Here is a 24,930-nt window from a genome sequence, read left to right as displayed (position 1 = left end):
GGTTTACAAAACACAGCCATAAAAGCATTCTAGAAATGTTCATTATTCCATTAGCAAAACATTTGTTCATATAGTCCAGTACAGGATACTCTAGTACATACTAGTACTAAGGCAATTAAGGGAGATTGGTGAAACAGTTAAAATGTTATACAAAAGACTGAGAGAAAAGCATAAAAACATTTAATGGAAAAGAGGCTGATCTATACTTGTAGGCCTAGGGGTTTACATATAATAGGGCCTCCAGGTGGTAATTATTTATTCTTTTCTCGATCGCCATTTGTACAATAGACAATTACATTTTGCAAAATACAGATATAATTAAAAGCAGGTTTATAAATACTGATTGCTATCAATAAATAAAGGATGTAAAACATACTTCCTAATATCTCTGTAAATATTACAAAAAATTATAAAGTGCAAAGATTGTTGTGATGATTTTCCATCACAAGGGCAGTTTGGAAAGGCATGATTCCACTTGCCCATCTTGGGGAATGCAATCAAGTGATGGAAAGTGCCAAATCGTAATCTAGTTAAAAGGAACCTATGCTTTAAGTTTCCTGTAAACAATAGATATGGCTGGGTAGCCAAAAATAGTGGCCCTTGATAGTATGATTCAATTGTCTGTTTAAAGCATACTGCTGTATCTCTTAATGCGTCTCTAGATTCTGTGAGCCTCTATTTCAGGTCCCTTTTGCTATATTTCTGAATGGTAATGGGATCTTTGGGGTCGACATCCATCTTATACTCAGTTAAAAGATTTTGAATATACTGTAGCCAGGGGATTTTTTTTATCGTGATCTAGAGCTAAACAATCCATTATAATCTCCTTTGCAAATGTAGTCTCCTCTTTAGTCCAGATTCCATTGCAGAGCCTAAGAGCTGCTATGCTGATGTATTCACTAATGTAGGGGATGGACAGCTCCTTATGGGCTATATATGAAGAGGTGGAATCGGGAACAGCTAGAAGCCTCTTTAGTATTATGTTTTCCTTAGATTGCAATGGAGTGTAGTTAGCCATCCCCTATATTGCCGCTCCATAGCAAGTTCATGTAAGGCATTTGCTCCTATATAGGGTCAGAATTTCTCTAACTGGGTTGTTCCCGATTTTTTGTGAGAATCTAAAAATAGCCTCAATTAACCGTATAAATGTCAATTTATGAAAGGTTCAAATGAGCACACCAACTTCCCTGGCTTGTAAAAAGGAACCCTAAATATGAAAAGGAGGATGTTCTTTCAATGAAAACACCTTCTACATAATGACTTATATATTTAGTTTTCCCTCTTCCACAAGTTATAATAAATGTTTTAGTAAGATTAAGAATTAGATCTTTTCCATTCATGATTCGTGCAAAGTTTTCAATTAGGCATTGCATCCTGTTGGCTGTCATTGAAAGTAGGACTGCGTTTTCCGCATACAAGAGGATTGGAGTTTTATGATTACCAATTCTGGGAGCGTCCGCATGCAAGTTTTGCAGAGATATATCAACATTATTATTATTAAAGGAAAATAAGAGTGGTGCAAGGACGCACCCTTGACATATACGCCTGGTGACTCTAAAACGGGAAGTACATTGGCCATTAAGACCACAGCGGACTCTAGAAGATAATAAAGCATAGATTTGTGACAGATAAATTATATGTCTTTTGAAGCACAATATCCCTAAAAAGGTTTGCCATCATTTAGCATGGTGTATTAGGTCGAATGCACTTGTAAGATCTATGAAGCAAAGATGTAGTTTGCCCCTCCTTGCCAATTGTGTATTTCCCAATCAACAGTTCGAGGTTGACGCAGTGCTCAACATTCCCTATACCCCTTCTGAAACTATATTGTGACTCAGTAAGAATGTTGTTTTCACTTACCAAGGTTTCTAACCTTTCCAGAAAGATTCTTCCAATCAACTTAGATGGTGAATCAAGTAGGGATATAGGGTGATAGTATTTTTCGTCCCCTCTATCGCCCTTCTTAATGATAGGTATTATAGTACTTTCCACCCAGCTAGTGGGCAATACGCCTCCAGCTGTGGCGTTACAGTAGACCCGTAATAGTATTGAGGACCAAAAATCTATATTACTTTAAAAAATATCTATGGGGACCCCATTCAGGCCAGGTGCCTTACCATTTGCATGTTTTTTAAGGCAGCTTTAATTTCTTTTAGCATGATCGGGGTCAGGTTGGAGTTAGCAACGATTTTAGTATAAATGTTATCGGAAATTAAAGGGCCCTCTTTGTTTGGGTTAAATATATATTCAAAATGTGATAACCATTGTTCCAGTAATACTATGGTGTCAATCTTATTGGCTGACTCATCTTTAAAAAAGGGATGGGATAGTACAGAATCTCCTGTGTTTGCCGCCTGGACCAATTTATACTAAGCTAATTCCCTAATTTCTACTTTCCTAGTATTTTAGCTTAGCTTATAGTTTATACGTAGAGTGCTCACTCTTTACCTGTCCCTAGGTGTGGTTTTTAACGCTTCTTTTAGTCACTCATTTATTCTTGTACACTTTTGATCAAAACATTATGGCTGGGAGGAAGCATGTTTCTTCTTCTTTGATTTTAAATCTACAGAAATAGTTCCCACTATATTACAGAAAGCCGTTATGACAAGGAAATCCGATGAGGATCCCTCAAGCAGATGGAAATATCTTCATGGCTTTTTTGGGCCAAGTTGTCCATTAATTCTAGGGGGTTGGTACCTGACCATTTTGTAGAAGTTCCATTTTCTTCCTGGGTTTTGATATTAAATACTATACACGTCTTTTCTAGATGCTTCCGGGTGAGCTTCAACGCTAGCGATAATGGGCGATGGTCACTAAATGGTCTTATCTGTACTTCAAAGTTTTCTACTTACCCTTACAATTTCCTGAGATCAAGACATGATCAATATTTGATGAGGATCGTGCTCCTTCATAAGTTTGAACAGTGATTTCGCCCTTTTTTCCAGGTTGCTCCAAAAGTTCTAGATTGTATTCATACATTATTAATGGTATCCCAACATGTGTTATGAGGGAAGTGGGTGCAAGGGTCGCCCTGTTCATCCCATGACCACAGTGTTCTCTGTTTAAAATTTTACAATTCTTACTGTTAAAATCACCCTGCCAAATAAGCAGGTAGTCCCCACTAATGCCTTTTAAAAATGTGTCTAATTCCTCCTCTAAGGACAAAACTACCTAGTGTTTGCTGCTTTCAAAAATATTAATGTAGAAATGAATCATTATACATTGGTTCCCTTCTGTACAAAGATATAAAAACTGAAAAAACTGTGAATTAGTATAAGGTTTTGTTTAGAATTAACTGCGATGTAACCGAGATCAAAACTATCAGGCCTCCTTTGGCTCTCCCTGACTTTGAAGGAATAGCTTAGGTGGAAACCGTTTTAAAACCATCAATACAAAAAAAATCAGTGTGCCAGGTTTCTAGAAGGAGTATTAGTGAGAAGTTATTTATCGCCAAAAGCCATTCTCTATTATTTATTTATTTCTCACCCTGGCCACATTCCTTGCACTATAATGCAATGGTGCCTGCGTTGGTGATTGGCTGCTGAAACAGCACCAACGCAGGGGGAAAGGACAGGAATACACTGTCTTGGATATATCTATGGTGCATTGCTTCCTTTCACTATGATGTAGGGCAGCAAAGCAAGGTGACTTACTGCTGTGCCTTATGCCAAATACCCAGAAATATGCCCCCATATGTCTAATGTGACCGCAAAACCCTACTGAGATTTACAGGATATACAATGCAGGTCGAAATATAATGTCCTTGAACCAAAAAAATGTATTTCATGAACCTATGTGAAGTAATACTTAAACCCAGGTGCTGGTAATTTGCATGGAGCAGCTCTTTAGAACTAGCAAACTGTCAATGTTTGCTAGTATGTACGTGTTTGTTGTTTTGTTTCATATCCTCTTACAAGAGATATATTCTTTCCTAGCTTAAGACAGCTTGCAGAAACGTCAGACCTATTTATCAAGGCTTTCTCTGGTTTAAGATGGTCTTCACACTATCTTTCAAGGCTTATAACAGTTTTCAATCTATGTTGTGCCAGGAACAGTCCTTTGAAAATATTCTACTGCCAAAAAGAAATTCTGCAAATTAACGCTCGTTTGTAATATGCAATGTAGGGGAAAACAAAATATTAGGTCAAATTAGCACCACCCTTGTAGTGCTTGTAAACAGGCCTCTTAGGCATTAGAAGAAGAATTTTAGAACTACTGGTTCCATTCAGTGTAGACGGCAATGCTCCAACAACAAGCCACTTTAACCACAATTTCACTTTGTCAATGTTTCTTGATGTTTAGGCTTCAAGGGTAAAGACAGCGTCCCACAGATGGTAACCGACTACATGGCAAAGAAGTTCAATCTGGATGAGCTGGTTACTCACACTTTACCATTTGAGAAGATCAATGAAGGATTCAAACTGCTGCGTGGTGGAAAGTGGTAAGTTACTATTCAATACCTTGGATGGAAAGAGCAGCGTGTGCACCTAGTTCATTACTATTAGAGTGAATAACAATGTAAGTATAAGGGCATTAGAAATAACTTCTAGAGTTAATGTATATGTAATAATCTAACTGTGATGTCTCTAGATACAGAGAGGCTTATTTGTGAGAGCTCTGTGTCATGTTTGCACCACGAAAAGTGGTGCATGCGTGATGCAGGGCTGATTTATCAAGCCATGCAAAGCCACCCTGTGTGGCTTTGAGTGACCTCATAAATCATTAGTTAGGCAACGCAGTGTAGATCTCTGCTTTGCCTTACTCTGCCGCCGGGAGGCGTTCCATGAGCTTTGCAGTGGGTTTTCCCACGCAACACCTATGGAATTTGACGCTGCCCCAGATTTACAAAGTGATGTAAACCTGAGGAAGCATGAAATTTGTTCGCCTCCTGAAGTGAGGCATAAGGAGGAGAAATATAGTTATTTCTCCTTGTTTTTTCCTCTTTAAATGTGTGCTGCATTCTGCAGCATACCAAGAAAGAAGAAAACGCCTCTTAGGATTGTTTTTGTGCAGGAGGGTGGCCCTTCCTGCACAGAAACAACCCTTCGTGCAATAAAGTCATCATTGCATCACTGTGCAATTGTGCTTAATGGGCGCTAGGCTGCCGAAACAGCGCCAGCATCAGGAGAAGAGACGGGACTGCACTGTATTGCTTAAATACAGTGCATTCCTGCGCTTTCACTTTGATTTAGGGCAGTACAGCAATTTTTATCATATTCAGCAAGCTATGACTTTAATGAACACTTTAGATTTGACATGATGCTCACAGGAAAAGACTGAACCTACCTAAGGACCAGCTTCCACTTTGAGGAAGCGCAATCTCTCTTTCTTAAATTATTCTTTATTTTGGATAATGAAAGAATGCCACCTAGCACATTCGTAATAAAAGACTAAAGAATATTAAAGAGCTTTTCAGAAAAAAGTGGCAAGTGAGTTTAGCAGTTACTTTGTTTCAATAAATAATAAGAAAATAGTACATATGAGGCTGAAGAGATTCTAAATAATAAATATATGTATACAATTTCATAAAATCATTTAAATAAAGTGCATTGTAGAGAAAGGATATTTTAGGGGACCTTATATATGTGGGAGGTCCGTGGTCAGGTAAATCAATTTAATTGTAGCAACTAGTCCATGTAAGTAATAATATACAACCATTTAAACCATTTTGCCTAAAAGCAACAAAGACAGATCCTGGCAGCTTAAGCCTTTTCCATATCAAAGAAACAAACTTAAGTTGGTTAATTGGGCCTGTAATAAGTGTTAGAAATAGGGGTCTCTAGTTGGCAGTGGTATGTACCCTGTCCAAGTAGGGATCCTTTCTTTTAGTCAGGATAAGGGAGTTACACACCCAAGCTAACCCCTCCTCAATCACTTGGTAGCTTGGCTAGAGCAGGTAGGGCTATGCAATGTGTAAAGTATTTGTATATATTTATCCTAACAGGTACACAGACCTGAGTGCGGTGAGCAGTACAAAAAAGTTCTAAACTGAATTATATATAATATAAACAACGCTTAACATGATATATACTTTTCTTTACTGTTTATTTCTCTGTGAATAATGTGATTGTATCACATTAAATAGGGTACTTTTTGAACCAAGCGTAAATTCCTATACATAGGTTACTCTTCAACAACATACAATCCAATGTAAATATTAAACATGAACATAAAACATGAAAGCAAGAAAAACATAATTTTTTATGCTAGGGGAGATACCTTGATTACTTTGTACAACAGTTTGTTCAAGTTGGCGTACATACACCAGGGATACCACTGACATTTCACAGAAACTTCAACAAATACAAAGTTTGATACAAGACCAGTGCTTACTTTGCACGAAAGATGTGACTGCTTTGTACACATCTATTCCCCATGCAGCAGGTTTGGAGGCAATTGAATGGGCATTATTGAGACAACAAGACATCAAGGCAGACAAAGTATTCCTGTTAGAAATTCTAAAATTGTGCTTAAACCACAGCTACTTCATGTGGCAAGGAGAGTTTTATGCTTACCTCACTGGAACATCCATGGGTTTTTGTGGAGCACCTGCATATGCCAATATTTTCATGGCGCAATTTGAGGAACAATATATATTGAGAGATACCAACTGGCAGACAGGCATAGCTCAACATTGCAGGTATATCATATTTCTCATTTCGACCAGGACCCATGCTGACATGGAGGCACAGGTACAATTGCTAAATACCAGGACCCAAGGATACACTTCACATACAACATCAATGATAAATCAATTCCTTAGATGTTTTAGTCATGAAAAAGTCCACAGGCACAGGTCTTAATACACAAGTATACACAAAACCCACCCACTTTACCAATTTCCATCCTAAGAGCTTAATACACAATTTACCATTTTCTCAGCTACTAGGATCAAAAAGATATGTTCAGCCCTGTAAGTGGGGAGATCTAAGATGTTGGAATATAGACAGAAATATGTCGAGAGAGATTATGTAGAAGAAATCTTAGAAGAATGCATTACAGGGTGGTGAAAACAGACATGATGGAACTATTTACTAAATCCAGTAACCCCAAGAAAGACACATTTGTATTTGTATCTAAGTGTTCCAAATGTTCGAGATCCATTAAAGGTATTATTAATACAAGATGGGAACTCATTGAAAATTAACCTGATTTCAATGGTTTATTTAAAACCAAGCCAGTACATGCGTGCATGAGAGTGAAGAATTTATGAGAACTATTAACCACACCTAAAAACGCCTGGATTCCATACAACATAAGTGCACATCTAAATGACTGAATTGTATCCATTGTAATAATGTGATTATGGGGGATACATTTACACATCCCATTTCTGGCAAAAACATCAAATTGAGGAATACATCAGATTGCAACACACCTAAAGTCATTTACTGCATCAAATGCCCATGTGGCCAAGCATATGTGGGCAAGCCTGAACGGAAAATCAAACTAAGGTTGACTGAGCACAAGAGCGCAATACGCACCAAAAAGTAAAACCTCCAGCGAAGCAGTACATTGGCAGGATGCCAACCATTCAATCTCGCAGCTAAGATTTCAGTTTAATGAAGCTGTTAAAATGACCCATGGAGTTGATAATAACAAGAGATTATTGCAATGTGAGATCTTTTGGATAAACTGTCTAGAAACATTGCTACCAAAGGGATTGAATGACAGAGTAGACATGAGCAGTTTTCTTTGATATTTATAACCCTTGACCACATATAAGCATGTTTTCTTTTGTCATCAGGACAATGATAGTAGGATTTATTCCTCACTTTTCCTTCTGTTTATGGTAATGGGGGCAGCACTATTATTCACCCAGCCTCCATTCCATATGGGCTATGGTCAATGAGGCATCCATTTCTTTCTTCCTTTAATTTGTCTTCTTTCTTTCTTTATTTGGTTTTGTGACAGTGATTTACTATTTTTTATTTGGTAGCCTGTTGTGGTGGCGATCTCATTATTCAAGTGATGATTCTTTCCATCTACATTGCAGAGTATTATTTTTAATACTACGTTTCATGCATATTAGTATAGTGTTGAATATTATCATTGTCACTATTCTTATGATAGCATCAATATGGAGGCCATCCATTGTAGACATATGCAGTTTCAGCTAGTTATAGCCTTTTCCCAGGATTATCGGCAGTTGTTTATACATTCTCTGGACTGGTATTATATTTAAATATCACGGCCGCATGTTTGAGGATACGGACTTATCGTAGTCCGTTCTTTGTGTCAACATTTTTAGTGTTCACTCATGACTCTTGGCTTTATATCCTGCGTTCGGTGTACATTGGCGGTAACAGGTTCGGGAAGCTTTCATCATCTGTTTACCGGTAAGCCTCTCATAATCATCGTATTTGTGGCGACAAGGGAGTACACATAGGGCGGTTTTGGCTGCACGTGGGAACTTTGATACTGTGTATTTACTGCAGTTTGTATTCATTACAAATTTCCTTACAACATTCAGCACAGTTTTTTATTTCCGTATATCCTCTTATTCCGGAGGTGAGCTTTTATACACATTTTTCTGTTCTATGTGATCTTCGGGCAATGTAGTTTGGTTTCATCTTTGTTCCTACTTGATTTTTGATAGCAGACTTTTTCTAACTGCAGATTGCCTTTTCTTACGTATTAGCAGAATCATCCCGCATTATCTTCATTATAAGGTCATGAGGTATGTTTCGACATAATGTTAAAATTGACTTTAAGGGGCACGTTGGGTATTTCATTATTCAATCATGTTTATTCATTGATAGTTACGGGACGTTTCAGGAGACTGGTATCTTGCATGACTTTATTCACATACACTATCTACTACAACGTTTGGCAGTTAGTATTCATTTTGGAGTTGTTTTCCTTTAACATGTCACTGACAAATGTACTATCATGAGTCTTTTCATTTTACTACACATTGGCAGGTTGTTGGTTGTAAACATATCTCCATGTTAAAATGTCTAAAAGTTTTACCAATGGTAGTTTTGTTGGGTTACAGACATGCCCCTGCAGAAGGGACCCTGCAGACCCAAAATTCACCAGGCACGGAATGAATAGCACAAGAAACTTTCTATGCATAGCAAAAAAAATTATGTTTTTTTTGCGTTCATGTTTTATGTTCATGTTTAAAATTTACATTGGATTGTATGTTGTTGAAGAATAACCTGTGTATAGGAATGTACGCTTGGTACAAAAGGTACCCTATGTAATGTGATACAATTACATTATGCACAGCGAAATAAACAGCAAAGAAAAGTATATATCATGCTAAGCGTTGTTTAGATTATGTGTAATTCAGTTTAGAACATTTTTGTTCAAAGTGGACAGTGCTCACCGCACTCAGGCCTATGTACCTGTTAGGATAATTAGTTATTGTCAGCGCGTGATGACAGCTTGGGCAGCGGTGAAGCACCATTAGATTATTTAGATAAAGTCTGTGTTAGGCAAAACAACAATTTGTTAAAGGTGGGCACCCCCACCTCCCTACAAAATCAAGTATTTGTACATTACACACACAGTAACACAGTGAAAACACTTCAAATGGACAACACACCAGTTAAGAAAATAAAGTATCTTTAACTAAACCAAACAAGACCTCAACAACAAAATTCAACACACAGACATCAAAATATGACTTTCTAAAGGTTTCAAGTAATTCTGTCCCTAGAACTCTATGGATAATGTGTTTTTACAAAAGTACCTTGGATGTGTCAAAACCCACAAGGAAAAACAGCCACATAGGAGGGAAGTGTCGGAAAACACATTGATGTGTCAGTTTCAGTGTCTCTGGGGAGGCAATGTGTCAGTTCTGCTGTACGCAGGAGAAGTGCTGCATTGAATCCGACGGTAAGGGGAAGCAGTGCATCAAAATCCAAGACAATTCTGGTCTGCGGGTGATCTCTTTGAAAACTTGGAGCATCGGTGCGATGCAAGGAAATCCGGACGCGCTGAAGGTTGATGCAGTGGCGGCAACCATGCACTGCATCGATTTCTTCAACCGCAGTCCCACGATGTGTCAATTCTTTCAGCCACACAGCAGGGCCTGTGTTGGAGTCAGTGTGGGGGTCTCAGACTTTGGAGACTTGGGGCCCGATGTAGGTAATTCTAATTTACCACTTCTAAAATACCGAATCATACCGATTCGGTATTTAAGAAGTGGTAAATTAGAAGGGGGGAAATGTAGGTATTTCAGATTCGATAAATACCGAATCGTTAAGATTCGGTATTTACCGATTCTGTAAATACCGAATCGGTAAATCCCATTGATTCCTATGGGCATTGCAGCCCATAGGAATCAATGGTCATTACCGAATTGGTAAATACCGATTTTTGCAAGGGTGGAGGGGGTGTCACTTTGACACCCTCTTGCACCCCAATTCCGGACTTGTGTGCCATGTGGCACACAGACATGCCCTAAGGGCATGTCTGTGTGTCACATTGCACAGGTGTGCATGCACAGATGTGCATGCACACAAGTATTCGGTATTTTACCACCCAATTGGATTGGGTGGTAAAATACCGATTCTTAAAGCCCTGTGGCACTCTGACATGTGCCAGCTACATCTGCATTTACAGAATCAGTATTTTACCGAGTCTGTATTTACCGATTCAGTAATTTTACCGAATCGGTAAATACAGAATCGGTAAAATACCTATTCTGTAAATGCATGCCCTACATCTGAAAACCGTAATACCGGTCGGAAAAGGCCGAATTCGGGCGTTCCGACCGGTATTAGGGCACCTACATCGGGCCCTCGGTGCGCTGAAATCAGACTGCGCCACTTTCTTTGGCCATGTGCAGGCACTGGCTCGATTTACTTGGCCGCACGGTGGAGGTGTGTGGATATTTCTCCTAGTAAAGTGGTGCTGCATCAGAAAAACGGGTGCTGGGAGTACGATGCATCGATTTTGAAATCTTTTGCAGCAGGACACACCTCAAAGGGCCCTAAGTTGGCACCACAAGGAAGGTCAGAATTCACAGCAATGGAGTTCAGGGATGCTGCTGATGCAATTTTGACGGTCCTGATTCTTCCAACAGGAGACAAGCACACACAAGCCCTTGGAAAAATTTTGAAAAGCAGGATACAAAGCAAAGTCAAGTGCTTTCACTGCCCACAGACAGAATCAGAAAGTGCAGGCCAACCCAACAAAGCAACACATAGGAAAGGGCAGTGCACCTCCTGACAGCTCTTCTTATTGGCAGAATCCTCAGTTCCAGAAGTAGTTATTGCCATTTTATGTTTCTGCTTCTCGCGCTGCCTAGTCTTTGCCCGAGACACACTCCAAGAGGTGGAGACACCATTGTGAGAGGCTAGGCACAGCCCTATTCAGGCATATGTGACTACTCCTCCCACCCCTCTAGTTCAGGAAGGCCCATCCTCCTAGTGATGGACCATGAGGATATGCAGGGCACACCTCAACTCCCTTTGTGTGACTGTCAAGAGTGAATGCACAAACAGACCACTGTCAGTCTAAACCAGACTTTAATTACACAGGCAGGCAGAGTCACAGGATGGTTAAACAAGAAAATGCCCACTTTCTAAAACTCAAATACCAAACCAGGGTTTGGGCTCCAGTCAGTAAGGCTGAGGCTCAAATAAACAAAAAACAACAGAAATGCCAGTACTGATACCTATTCACAAAATATTTTCAAAAACAGCACATTGAAATCAAACAACATGGTCACAGGACCTCTTTTTCTGTCTGAATCATTCCATGTTTATTTATCCACATCAAATTTCAATGGATTTCATGATCACAAAAAGTTTTCTTTGAACATTAAAACCTTTTTCAAAACCACACATATCCCAACCAATTCAAATACACATTTTTCTACCACTCATAAAATCACTTACATCACACTTATCTCCATTCATTCATCATACAATCGTCATTATCAGATGAATCATTCAGTCACCAAACAATCCAGCAGCAAAACAACCAATACAATTACACACCAAGAACAATCCTTGGATAATCACAGGCTAAGTACTTTTCATCACAGGCCAAAGAAATACGACTTGAATAATATATAAATATGATCAAACAAAGTAAACAACAAATCAAAAAATTATTTTGGCCAAAACTCAGGTCTACGCGTTTCAAACCCCCTCGAATACCGGGGTTCTCCTCAGGACCAACTAGCTGCAAAAAAAGAGAAGAAACAAAAATGCTTGTGGCCGTACTACAAACAACAGACAGCCTCCCTCTTTTCTCTGTGCCTCTCTAGGCACCATAAGCTTACTTCAAATAAAAGCTTGATCAGCCGATCTAGAACTTTGCTGTTGACATGACTCTGAAAACCAACAAAAATTGTCCATAAGTAACACTCTATATGTAACTGAGTAAAATGACTATAACCTCAAAACTAGAGTTCATCTTACTTTCAATATGGTGGTTTAACACTCTCCTAGAAAGTATTTTTCCATTTGTTACATCAGTTTTAGGGACACCTTCCTGAAAAAGTAGGAAAAAAACAACATAAGTCACACACCCCGGTTTTGAGGCTATATGGTGCTGAATGGAAAGGAAAATACCGGGTTGAACTTACTTGAAATTCAAAAGGGAGGGGCTTGATTGAACTGCTCTGGGCGCTCTAATCTTTTTATCTGAAACAACAAGGTACAACCTACGTTTGACCTGTATGTACGCTCTCTTTTGAGGCAGAAAAGCACCACAAAATAAAGATAAGGGTGGTGCTCCAATGCCCACAATAGGGAGCCGCTGCTGGGCTCCTGCCACGGTGGAGGTTGGGGAGCAAGCCAGGATGTAGGGGCCTTGGGACTCCCCTCACAGCTCCCAGCATGATAAAATAGGTATGGGTTCGGCATGGGTCAGCACCCAAAAAAATGTTACACAAAAGAATAAAGGAGCAGCAGGAGCTGTCATTTATCACTGCTTCAGACAAGGCCTTAAAGGCCTGTAAGAGCTTTTTGTTTATATATTTGTATTCTGGTGGGGGTCCTAGAAAGGGCAAGGGAAATACCATGCATTTGCTTTGTTGTTGAGGGCTGCAGCAACATTACAAAGCACAGTAAGTGTCCTGGGTCATTAAATTTATGACCCCTTGAGAGCTTTCCATTTTTTTAAAGTCCTCAGAGTGGGAATTGCATGCTCTTCAGTTGGAGGGCAGGGTCCCTTTATGGTTGGTTCGATGGCTGCACTATCTGGCCTGAAAAAGTGGAAAGAATGGCTCAATCCTATGTTGATTTTTGGCTTTATTAAAATTTTTTATAATAATCACTTTTATTAAGCATTGCATTGTGTGAATTGTTATAGTATATATTTGAATTCAATTATTGCTGACTTCTAGACAATAGGTTTGCTTTACATATGTTATTAAGCTGACACCTTGATAAAGCCAATAGGCGCATTACTCATATTTTGGTGTTCTGACTTTTTTATAAATTCAGTAGGTCTGCCTTACTTAAAAGACACCCTTTATTTTGTTACATCACATTGTCAGTTGTGCACATCGAACTACTCGCAACCGGGGGTAGGGTCAGAGGCCACAACCTTTGCCCAACTAAACATCTGTATGGATGACAGCAGTGTACAGCAGGTGGGTAGACCATCCATGGGGAATTGACCTGGTCCTGTGCAGCAGGGGGTTGGGAGTTATTGCGAATGTTGGGGGCAGGCCCTGCACTCAACCCAATTCCCCAGACAGTAATGACATCAAACTTTAAGTTTTTAAAAGAACCATAGAAATGATGGTATAGTTAGGAATTATAATAACACATTACATTACAAAAAGCTCAGAAAATCACCAAAAAAAACAAGTTTAAAGGGATGTTATAGCATGGTGAAAATGTCAGTTGAAACATACCATTTTAAAGGAACCAAACCTCTGAAATGTACCAGTTATAGCTATCTCAAATAACTATAACTTGTGCCCTACAGTAACTGTAACTCGCACCCTCGTCATGCTCTGCTAATTAATTGCATTCAATATTACATCAATCACATCACTGATAACAACACTGTGTATGGTGGGGGCATGAGTTATAGTTACAAAGCCGGGAGCTGGAGGTACTATTGTATTGGCAAATACTTGTGTGAAATCCCTTTTAAAAAAAACAAAGCTTACTTTTAAAATTGCGTGGTGTCACTTACTCTGTTGCTTTTAAACCCTGCACCACCGCCAGGATCTGCTTCCACTTGAGCGCACAGCCGATCTAAGCGCTGTGACGCTCCTCTCCAGCCCCAGCGGCCGCCATCAGACGAGGCGTGCACGCTGACCACGCCCACTTAGGCCACGCCCCCCGATCGCTCTACAAAAGCGCTGACCACTAGCGCTTCTGTATACATCTTTACCCAGTTCCTGAGGCGGAAAGCCGGGAGCTGGAGGTACTATTGTATTGGCAAATACTTGTGTGAAATCCTTTTTAAAAAAACAAAGCTTACTTTTAAAATTGCGTGGTGTCACTTACTCTGTTGCTTTTAAACCCTGCACCACCGCCAGGATCTGCTTCCACTTGAGCGCACAGCCGATCTAAGCGCTGTGACGCTCCTCTCCAGCCCCAGCGGCCGCCATCAGACGAGGCGTGCACGCTGACCACGCCCACTTAGGCCACGCCCCCGATCGCTCTACAAAAGCGCTGACCACAAGCGCTTCTGTATACATCTTTACCCAGTTCCTGAGGCGGAAAGCCGGGAGCTGGAGGTACTATTGTATTGGCAAATACTTGTGTAAAATCCTTTTTAAAAAAAAAAGCTTACTTTTAAAATTGCGTGGTGTCACTTACTCTGTTGCTTTTACACCCTGCACCACCGCCAGGATCTGCTTCCACTTGAGCGCACAGCCGATCTAAGCGCTGTGACGCTCCTCTCCAGCCCCAGCGGCCGCCATCAGACGAGGCGTGCATGCTGACCACGCCCACTTAGGCCACGCCCCCCCCCCCGATCGCTCTACAAAAGCGCTGACCACTAGCGCTTCTGTATACATCTTTACCCAGTTCCTGAGGCGGAAAGCCGGGAGCTGGAGGTACTATTGTATTGGCAAATACTTGTGTGAAATCCTTTTTAAAAAAACAAAGCTTACTTTTAAAATTGCGTGGTGTCACTTACTCTGTTGCTTTTAAACCCTGCACCACCGCCAGGATCTGCTTCCACTTGAGCGCACAGCCGATCTAAGCGCTGTGACGCTCCTCTCCAGCCCCAGCGGCCGCCATCAGACGAGGCGTGCACGCTGACCACGCCCACTTAGGCCACGCCCCCCCCCCGATCGCTCTACAAAAGCGCTGACCACTAGCGCTTCTGTATACATCTTTACCCAGTTCCTGAGGCGGAAAGCCGGGAGCTGGAGGTACTATTGTATTGGCAAATACTTGTGTGAAATCCTTTTTAAAAAAACAAAGCTTACTTTTAAAATTGCGTGGTGTCACTTACTCTGTTGCTTTTAAACCCTGCACCACCGCCAGGATCTGCTTCCACTTGAGCGCACAGCCGATCTAAGCGCTGTGACGCTCCTCTCCAGCCCCAGCGGCCGCCATCAGACGAGGCGTGCGCGCTGACCACGCCCACTTAGGCCACGCCCCCCGATCGCTCTACAAAAGCGCTGACCACTAGCGCTTCTGTATACATCTTTACCCAGTTCCTGAGGCGGAAAGCCGGGAGCTGGAGGTACTATTGTATTGGCAAATACTTGTGTAAAATCCTTTTTAAAAAAAAAAGCTTACTTTTAAAATTGCATGGTGTCACTTACTCTGTTGCTTTTACACCCTGCACCACCGCCAGGATCTGCTTCCACTTGAGCGCACAGCCGATCTAAGCGCTGTGACGCTCCTCTCCAGCCCCAGCGGCCGCCATCAGACGAGGCGTGCATGCTGACCACGCCCACTTAGGCCACGCCCCCCCCGATCGCTCTACAAAAGCGCTGACCACTAGCGCTTCTGTATACATCTTTACCCAGTTCCTGAGGCGGAAAGCCGGGAGCTGGAGGTACTATTGTATTGGCAAATACTTGTGTGAAATCCTTTTTAAAAAAACAAAGCTTACTTTTAAAATTGCGTGGTGTCACTTACTCTGTTGCTTTTAAACCCTGCACCACCGCCAGGATCTGCTTCCACTTGAGCGCACAGCCGATCTAAGCGCTGTGACGCTCCTCTCCAGCCCCAGCGGCCGCCATCAGATGAGGCGTGCACGCTGACCACGCCCACTTAGGCCACGCCCCCCCCGATCGCTCTACAAAAGCGCTGACCACTAGCGCTTCTGTATACATCTTTACCCAGTTCCTGAGGCGGAAAGCCGGGAGCTGGAGGTACTATTGTATTTGCAAATACTTGTGTGAAATCCTTTTTAAAAAAACAAAGCTTGCTTTTAAAATTGCGTGGTGTCACTTACTCTGTTGCTTTTAAACCCTGCACCACCGCCAGGATCTGCTTCCACTTGAGCGCACAGCCGATCTAAGCGCTGTGACGCTCCTCTCCAGCCCCAGCGGCCGCCATCAGACGAGGCGTGCACGCTGACCACGCCCACTTAGGCCACGCACCCCCCCGATCGCTCTACAAAAGCGCTGACCACTAGCGCTTCTGTATACATCTTTACCCAGTTCCTGAGGCGGAAAGCCGGGAGCTGGAAGTACTATTGTATTGGCAAATACTTGTGTGAAATCCTTTTTAAAAAAACAAAGCTTACTTTTAAAATTGCGTGGTGTCACTTACTCTGTTGCTTTTAAACCCTGCACCACCGCCAGGATCTGCTTCCACTTGAGCGCACAGCCGATCTAAGCGCTGTGACGCTCCTCTCCAGCCCCAGCGGCCGCCATCAGACGAGGCGTGCACGCTGACCACGCCCACTTAGGCCACGCCCCCCGATCGCTCTACAAAAGCACTGACCACTAGCGCTTCTGTATACATCTTTACCCAGTTCCTGAGGCGGAAAGCCGGGAGCTGGAGGTACTATTGTATTGGCAAATACTTGTGTGAAATCCTTTTAAAAAAAACAAAGCTTACTTTTAAAATTGCGTGGTGTCACTTACTCTGTTGCTTTTAAACCCTGCACCACCGCCAGGATCTGCTTCCACTTGAGCGCACAGCCGATCTAAGCGCTGTGACGCTCCTCTCCAGCCCCAGCGGCCGCCATCAGACGAGGCGTGCACGCTGACCACGCCCACTTAGGCCACGCCCCCCCGATCGCTCTACAAAAGCGCTGACCACTAGCGCTTCTGTATACATCTTTACCCAGTTCCTGAGGCGGAAAGCCGGGAGCTGGAGGTACTATTGTATTGGCAAATACTTGTGTGAAATCCTTTTTAAAAAAACAAAGCTTACTTTTAAAATTGCGTGGTGTCACTTACTCTGTTGCTTTTAAACCCTGCACCACCGCCAGGATCTGCTTCCACTTGAGCGCACAGCCGATCTAAGCGCTGTGACGCTCCTCTCCAGCCCCAGCGGCCGCCATCAGACGAGGCGTGCACGCTGACCACGCCCACTTAGGCCACACCCCCCCCCCTCTGGTTAAATATGTGCATCTACAGGAAGCGCAGCGGACGAGCATCCCCCAGTGCCCCCATATCTTTGCACCCACAGAGCTACCCGCCCGATGTTCGGGGTGCAAACACTCCTTCCGCAAATCTCCGTCGGCCGCGACACAAACGTACCGTATGTACGCGCTAAACTGCCGCTCCTTACCTAAACACAGCACACAGATTGCCATGCTGCTCGAGGAGCAAAAACCGGACGCGGTATTCCTGACAGAAACATGGCTCACTGCTCACTCTGAGCCAGACGTGGTAAAAGCCTTACCCGCAGGCTACTATATCCTTAGAGTGGATAGACCGGTAGGGAGAGGCGGAGGTCTGGCGATCATTCTGAAGAACCAGTACCGATGCCGTACCACAGCAGAAACTATCCCTGAGTGCGAGAGTGTAGCATTCTGCATAGAGTTCAACGCAAATTGCACTTTCTCCGGCACCCTGATCTACCGCCCCCCTGAGCCTGTAAAAGAGTTCCACAGGTCTCTTCCAGAAATTATAGCGCAAAGGATTCTTTCATCCGCCAACCACACAATCCTAGGGGACCTCAATCTCCACTTCAATTCCCCCTCAGACCACATTGCTCAGGAATTACGAGATGATCTGGAAGCGCTCCAACTGTTCCAACTGGTTGCAGCCCGACCCATGAAAAAGGCAATTTACTCGACCCTATATTTAGTAACTGCCTGAATCTAACTGTGGATCAACCCACCCCCCTTCCATGGTCGGACCATTTTTTGGTCCCGTTTACCTGGGTCAATCACAAGACCCCCCAGCCACCTCCCCAAGTCATCACTAGGAGGATCTGGTCAAAACTCCCATTGGAGCTCTGGCTGCACAACCTGGACTCCACTCGCCCGTCACCCTGCCCAGACCCCAATGTGGCAAACGCCCAATATGAGAGTTGGATCACCCACTCGCTAGACGCGATCCTCCCGCTTCGTAGATCCTCCTCGAAGAGACTACAGAAATCTGCCCCCTGGCTCTCCGACTCTCTAAGACAGCTAAAACGCCTTTGCAGGCAACGAGAGAGAGCCTGGCGTTTAGACTTCCTCCCAGACAAAAAGGCTGCCTACAAAGAGGCGATCAGAGCCTACAAAGAAGGGATCAGATCAGCCCAGGCAACCCACTACTCTGAGAAAATACTAGAAGCAAAATCTAAGCCCAAAGAAATTTTCTAAATTATAAAGCAATGCTCCAATGTCAACACGGCCCCCCCTCCTAACAAAACCCAGGACCAATGCAACGAGCTCGCAGACTTTTTTCACAACAAAGTTCTAAAAATCTACTCCACCTTCCCAACTGCAGCCACATCCCCGGATGCGATCAATCCACTCCCCCCTAGACCACCCCTCCACCCAGACCAGCCTTCCCTCGAGCACTTCCATCCTCTGGACCTCGACACTTTAAGCAAGGTGGCACAACAAGTCAAGTCGGGCTCCCCTTGTGATCCTGCCCCTCCAGAAGTCCTGATGCAGGCAAGCAAAGCCACCCTGCCTATAATCCTGAATCTCCTAAACACATCCATATCCGCTTGCTCAGTCCCCATGGCTTGGAAACAGGCCATGGTACGGGCACTGTTGAAGAAACCCAGCCTAGACCCAGATGACCACTCCAGCTACCGCCCCATCTCACTTCTCCCTTGGGCTAGCAAGGTGTTAGAGAAGCATATAAACGCGCAGCTGGTCCAGTTTCTGGAGGACCACTCTCTATTACACACATCCCAGACAGGCTTCCGACCGAAGCATGGCACGGAAACCGCCTTGTGGACCAGGGAGGATCAGTGGCAGTGATCCTCCTTGATCTAAGTGCCGCCTTCGATACGGTCAGCTATACCACCTTGCTGGACCGTCTCTATAACATCGGAGTTTCAGGTGACGCTTTAAGGTGGTTTGACTCCTTTCTGTCTGGGAGGTCGTTTCAGATCTTCGACGGAAAGACAGTGTCCTCCAGCAAACCCCTGAGCTGCGGAGTGCCACAGGGCTCCTCTCTGAGCCCTGTATTGTTCAACGTGTACATGAGGCCGCTGGCGGGTGTTGTCGAACCATATGGCATTAAAATCGTGTCACACGCCGACGACACCCAGCTTGTGGTCTCGCTGGCCATGGAGAACAACAAGCATTCCCCAGCAGACCTGCTAAAATGCCTAGAGGACGTTAAGGGAAGGATGACCAACTCCTCCCTAAAACTAAACGGAGAAAAGACGGAGCTCATGCTCCTAGGCCCAACCTCCCCTGTGCTTTTCACCTCCTTGTGGCCCAGTGCACTGGGCCTTCCCCCCACTCCCAAGGAAAGTGTTAAAAGCCTGGGAGTGTGGCTAGACAACAAACTCTCCTTCTCCACCCAGGCCACAAAACTGTCCGCCACTTGTTTTGGCCTACTCAGAATCCTGAGGAAAGTTCTCCCGCTACTTCCCCTAGAGGCCAAAAAGGTGGCGGTACAAGGTCTCATCCAATCCCGCCTGGATTCAAGCAATGCCCTATACATGGGGGCTCCGGAGATGACCCTCAGGAAATTGCAAGTTGTTCAAAACTGTGCAGCACGCACCCTGCTGAAAATTCCGCGCACCCAGTCGGCCAGACCCGCTCTAAAAAGTCTCCACTGGCTGCCAGTGAGGCAGAGAGTGGCCTTCAAGGCGCTGTGCTTGGCGCACCGCGCCTTCTGGAAAACGGGCCCTGCCATCAACACCGACCTTGTCACCCCCTACCACCCTAAGAGGAACCTTCGGTCGACGGAGGCATTCCTCGCCGTTGTTCCCAGAGTGAAGCGAGCCAGGTCTGGAGGTAGGCTGTTCTCTTTGAACACCGCCAGGCTCTGGAATGCTCTCCCCATCTCACTCCGGTCCAACCCAGACCTCCTCGCATTCCAGAAAAACCTAAAGACACTACTGTTTGCTCAATCCTATGTACCTTAGCTCCTCTTCCCATCACTTTCCCTTCAACCCAGCGCTTGGACGCCTGCGGGCAGCAACCGCGCTTAATAAATATTTTTACAATTACAATTACAATTTTTACAATTACAATACTTTAAGGCACAAGTTATAGTTGTGGGAGATAACTATAACTGGTAATTTTTTTTATTGATTTTCATAATGTTACTGAAGGACTCAAGATGAATTATAATAAAATGCAGGACATTAACATACATTTTACATGTACATGTACATTTACATTTTACATGTCATGTGGTGTAAGAGGGCTCTACTTTTCCGCTTGAACAACATAATCATAACGATCAGTCAAACGGTGGCTGAGAAAAATGTGCTTTCCCAAAACATTGTTTTCCCTGGTTAATTGCCATAGGAAATGTTGGTAAGTGATCCATACAAAAAAGGCTAAAAGGAATTACACCGAATTTGGCAGAAAGTTAGTTCATGCTCAGATCCGATCAGCAATTTTTTAGAAATTTGCTTTTAAAAAGGCACATGGGATGGTCATTAACGGGTTAAAAATAGGTAAACTGGATTGCTGGTCCCCACAGCACTACCCACAGCACTCCTGTGGGTAGTGTAAATTTAAAAAATAAGAGTTTCTGATTGACTGAGAGAGCTTTTTCTCTCATCTGCCTTTTCGATTGTGCAGGACTGAACTGTCTAATTAGCAGACGGTAACATGAAAAAGAATATTGCAGCTGTCATCACTGGACACTGGGTCTTGGTTCCCAGGACCTGAAGTTGTCTTCCAAAAACATATAAGGGGGCAGGCTCCCTAGGCCCTCATTTGGGGAGCCAAATAAACTGTGCTAGGGGCTAAAAGAAAATGTAGACTAGGTACCGCAGTACTCTTGTGAGACCCAACACAACCCTCCTGTGAGGTACCAAGGCACTTCTGTGGAGTTTACACTGGGACTGTGCAAGCTTCACTGGGTGAAGCTTTCATGGTCCTGCTGTACTATGGAGTTGATGCTTGCTGGGGGGGGGGGTTAAAAAGTATAATAATAACTATAATTATAGGGTGGGAGTCTACGAGGTTTTGGTCCTTGAGGAGGTTGTCTGTATGCCTGGCCAGAGACCACACCTTGTAGCTAGCCATACACTGTGCAAAGATTCAGGCTGTGCATGGTGCGGGATTGGATGCCTGCGGGGGTTGAGCACCAGGCCTGGCCAGAGGCTTAGCCCCACAGCCAACATCCCACTGTGCATGGCTGAAGGCTGCGTGTGGTGGTCTTTGGCAACCATGAGCATTTAGGGAAGGGCCTGCAGGCAACATCCCACAATACATGGCTGAGGGCCAAGGTCTATGTGCAGTGGGGGATTGGGTGCCTGGGGGGACGTGTTTTGTAGCCATCCCCCAACTTCACATGGCCAAAGGTCATGCATGGCTCAGGGTTGGGCTCCTGCTGGGGGTTGAGCTTAGGGCCTAGCCAGAAGTCTAGCGGACAACCCACCCCTGCCCACATCAAAAATGTGAGCTAAGTGGCTGAGTTTGTTGAATATGATCAGAAAACTCACAGAGCAAACAGTCGTAATTCACCAGTTATAGCTTACTGAGCTTTTTTTCAGTGAACAAATAGTGAACCCCCTTCTTAGGAAGTGGAAATATATATATATTGACAGATATATGTGTTATAGACTCTTACTCTTCCTGCCACAGAAGCGCTGCTCGGATTCCAACGTTCATATTTGTACGCTAGACATAAAGAAATATGGATGGTATTTTGGTGTTTTTGATGGGCCAAGCTGAGGCTGATGCCCCCCCTTCCAACTGGACTTTTGGTTATCTTCCAGGCAGACCCAATTTTCTTTCTCTCAGGATCTTTTGGCAGGCGTAGGTCCTTCAGTATGGTAGTGTCAATGTCCGCCCCCATTTCGACAAGGTACCCTCTTCTGGCCAAGCTATAAATCAGACACTAAACCAGTGAAACTAAAGTTTCTGCGGTTAATGTGCCTAATATTTCTAGCAGTGACTTGGTCCTTGTGTCCGAAATCCGCGTTAGTGAATAAGGATCTTACATTTGTTTTCACTACGGCAATCCAAGACGGCAGATTGACCTCCGTCCCCACCTCTCTCTCTCTCTCTCTCTCTCTCTCTCTCTCTCTCTCTCTCTCTCTCTCTCTCTCTCTCCCTTTCTCATACTCTCTCTCTCCCTCTCTCTCTCTCTCTCTGCCTCTAAAATTCTCCTACGGTCAGCCTACTTTAGTCTGTAAAGAATCAAAGTAAATCTCCACCTCATCCAGGTTTCACCCCATCCAACCCCATACTGTAAGGGACTTTGCCTGTCTGATGTTGTCCCTTCCACAGATACTAGCTGCTGGGCAGGGGATTTCAGAGTGCTAATGTGATCCGGGTTTGTGGAGCCTCATTCCCTCCCTTCATTTATGTTTCCTCGTGCATTGGAACCCTGGCAGCAGGACAGCTTATGTATAAAATGCGACAGTGGACATACGCCACCGAAGGTTCAGCCTGATAAATTATATTAATCCTTTCCTAACTTTGTTAATACTTTTCAGGCCGGCAAAGTGCTAACTTAATAAAAATAGATGACAATTATAGCTAATAATTAAATCTAATATCTTCTTTAATTTATTCATATTTATTAATATACACACTGACAATCTGAGATTTATAGTATTTTCCTAGGAGAAAATGGTAATATTTCGTTTTGTATGTACAGTCTTATGCAGTCTGTTGCAGAAACATGAATGCATTTTCAAAAATTTGGAAGCAAAGGGTGACAAAAGTTTTCTTTTAGTCTTGCATCCAATATGTGACCTTGTGTAAAATCTTTAGCACGATTGCTGATGATGTCTGATAGTGTCAAATATGGCAATTTTAAAGCAAAATTGCTTATAATTTTTAGGGCTGATTAGGTAGCCAGTGTCTGAGCAGAAGGCCCCAGATACCGCAGGTCAAATACCAGAAATAAAGAATGCCAATATCAGAAACAATAGGTGGAAAATGGTAACAATATGGATTTACCACAACAGTTAAAATAGGTGTTACACCATTGAGACCTTTATACACATGCTAAATTAATTAAGAAAATTTTCATTATCACCTTGCTGATCACTACGTCCTCTGAAGCAATTGTTGATACAGAGTTTGAGTTTAGTAGTGAGAACCAGATCAGGATAGTGAAGAGAAGAAAGAACAATGCCGAAAGCATAAAACGAGATTAGAATACTTGACTAACAAGTGAACAGCTCTCCACTCCCAACCATTACAGCACTGAGTGACTATGTTTCATCGATAGCAAAAGATTTCCATTGGAGGCTTAATTATGGAGGATAGATTTGTTATGCTACTTTTGCAATGTGCCTGTTACCATGAGTCCATTTGATATTTTAGGTGGATTTTAAGATACATATTTATAAACATCGACATGCAAAAGTCAGTATGTTGGGAAATTAAAATCGAACTATATGTTTGTGATATTTTAGGATATAACATAATATAACATAACATGTATTCGTAAAGTGCACATTCACCTTGAAGGTTATCACAATGCTAAAATAACAAATGTTTACCGTTGCATTTTGAGCTCTCTATTCTCCATGTGTTTTAAATGATGTTCGAAATTGCTCTGATTTATCTACACTGCATAAATGCATCAGCTGCTACCATGACATCAGTAAAATCTAAAATATTGTACAATGATCAGAAAAAGAAATTGTCTTTAATATCCAAGTTCAGTCTTTTGCATATTTCAAAGCCTAGTATCAGTCTGAAATGAGTAGAAGTAAAATGTAAAATATCATCCATTGATATAACTTTCATTTTCATTCACAGTATCCGCACTGTCCTGACATTTTGAAACTATAACTGGGAAGTACATTGAGCAAAAACCTGCTTGTTCTCCATATTCGATTTCCTATTGCTTGTATTGAAAAGAAGATCATGGTCTCAGTGACATTAATTTGTTAGACAAGGTATAGACATGAATAGAACAAGAACAGTTTATTATCTAAGAGAATCAGACAAAATAAGAACCCTGCGACTATGGTGCAAATGGTTAGTATTTACATACATTTCAATTTGAAAGCTTTGAATAAACAAAATAGTATCATTAAATGCTTATGTCCTACATATCCAATCATCTTAACCTTTTACATTACACAACACTACAGAAGGGGAAGATTACAGAAATACAAACATAAATGTATATGTTTATTATGCTATGTTATGAATGATTTAGTAAAGAAAAGAAAATGTGTATTTAATGTATGGTCTGTGACTCAAATGTTACAATTCATATTATAATAGATTATAATAAAGACTAGACATGTTGAATACACCACAGTTGTTGTTATCTTTGTGTCATTACAACTGAGTTCTGAACACCTATGCACAGATGCACAAACACATACACACAGGCACATCACATTACCTTCCTGTGTCTCATTTCTTTATCTGTTGAAATTAGTAGCATTTAGAACCTGTAGATTCATTTTCAGTCCTAGCATTATTTATTATAGAAAAATTAGGCATTGCCTTTTAGTATGTTCTTTTTTTAAG

General features: G+C 42.7%; 1 protein-coding gene across 2 annotated transcripts in view; it reads left to right on the top strand.

The window, feature by feature from the left end:
* LOC147727488 (alcohol dehydrogenase 1-like) overlaps nucleotides 1-24,712 on the top strand; it is a 383,740-nt gene extending 359,028 nt beyond the window's left edge. For both annotated transcript variants that reach the window (XM_086961562.1, XM_086961563.1), the window contains exons 8-9: nucleotides 4,303-4,441; nucleotides 24,205-24,712. In XM_086961562.1, coding sequence (XP_086817688.1) covers nucleotides 4,303-4,441; nucleotides 24,205-24,229 — 164 coding nt within the window. In that variant the 3' untranslated portion in view covers nucleotides 24,230-24,712. The remainder of the gene's footprint in view (nucleotides 1-4,302; nucleotides 4,442-24,204) is intronic.
* The last annotated feature ends 218 nt before the right edge of the window (nucleotides 24,713-24,930 follow it).

This window comes from Lissotriton vulgaris, chromosome 3_1 (assembly GCF_964263255.1).
Source record: "Lissotriton vulgaris chromosome 3_1, aLisVul1.2, whole genome shotgun sequence".
Classification (NCBI taxonomy): Eukaryota; Metazoa; Chordata; class Amphibia; order Caudata; family Salamandridae; genus Lissotriton; species Lissotriton vulgaris.
The sequence above is the reverse complement of the archived record's forward strand: the minus strand, read 5'-3'. Positions and strand labels throughout refer to the sequence as shown.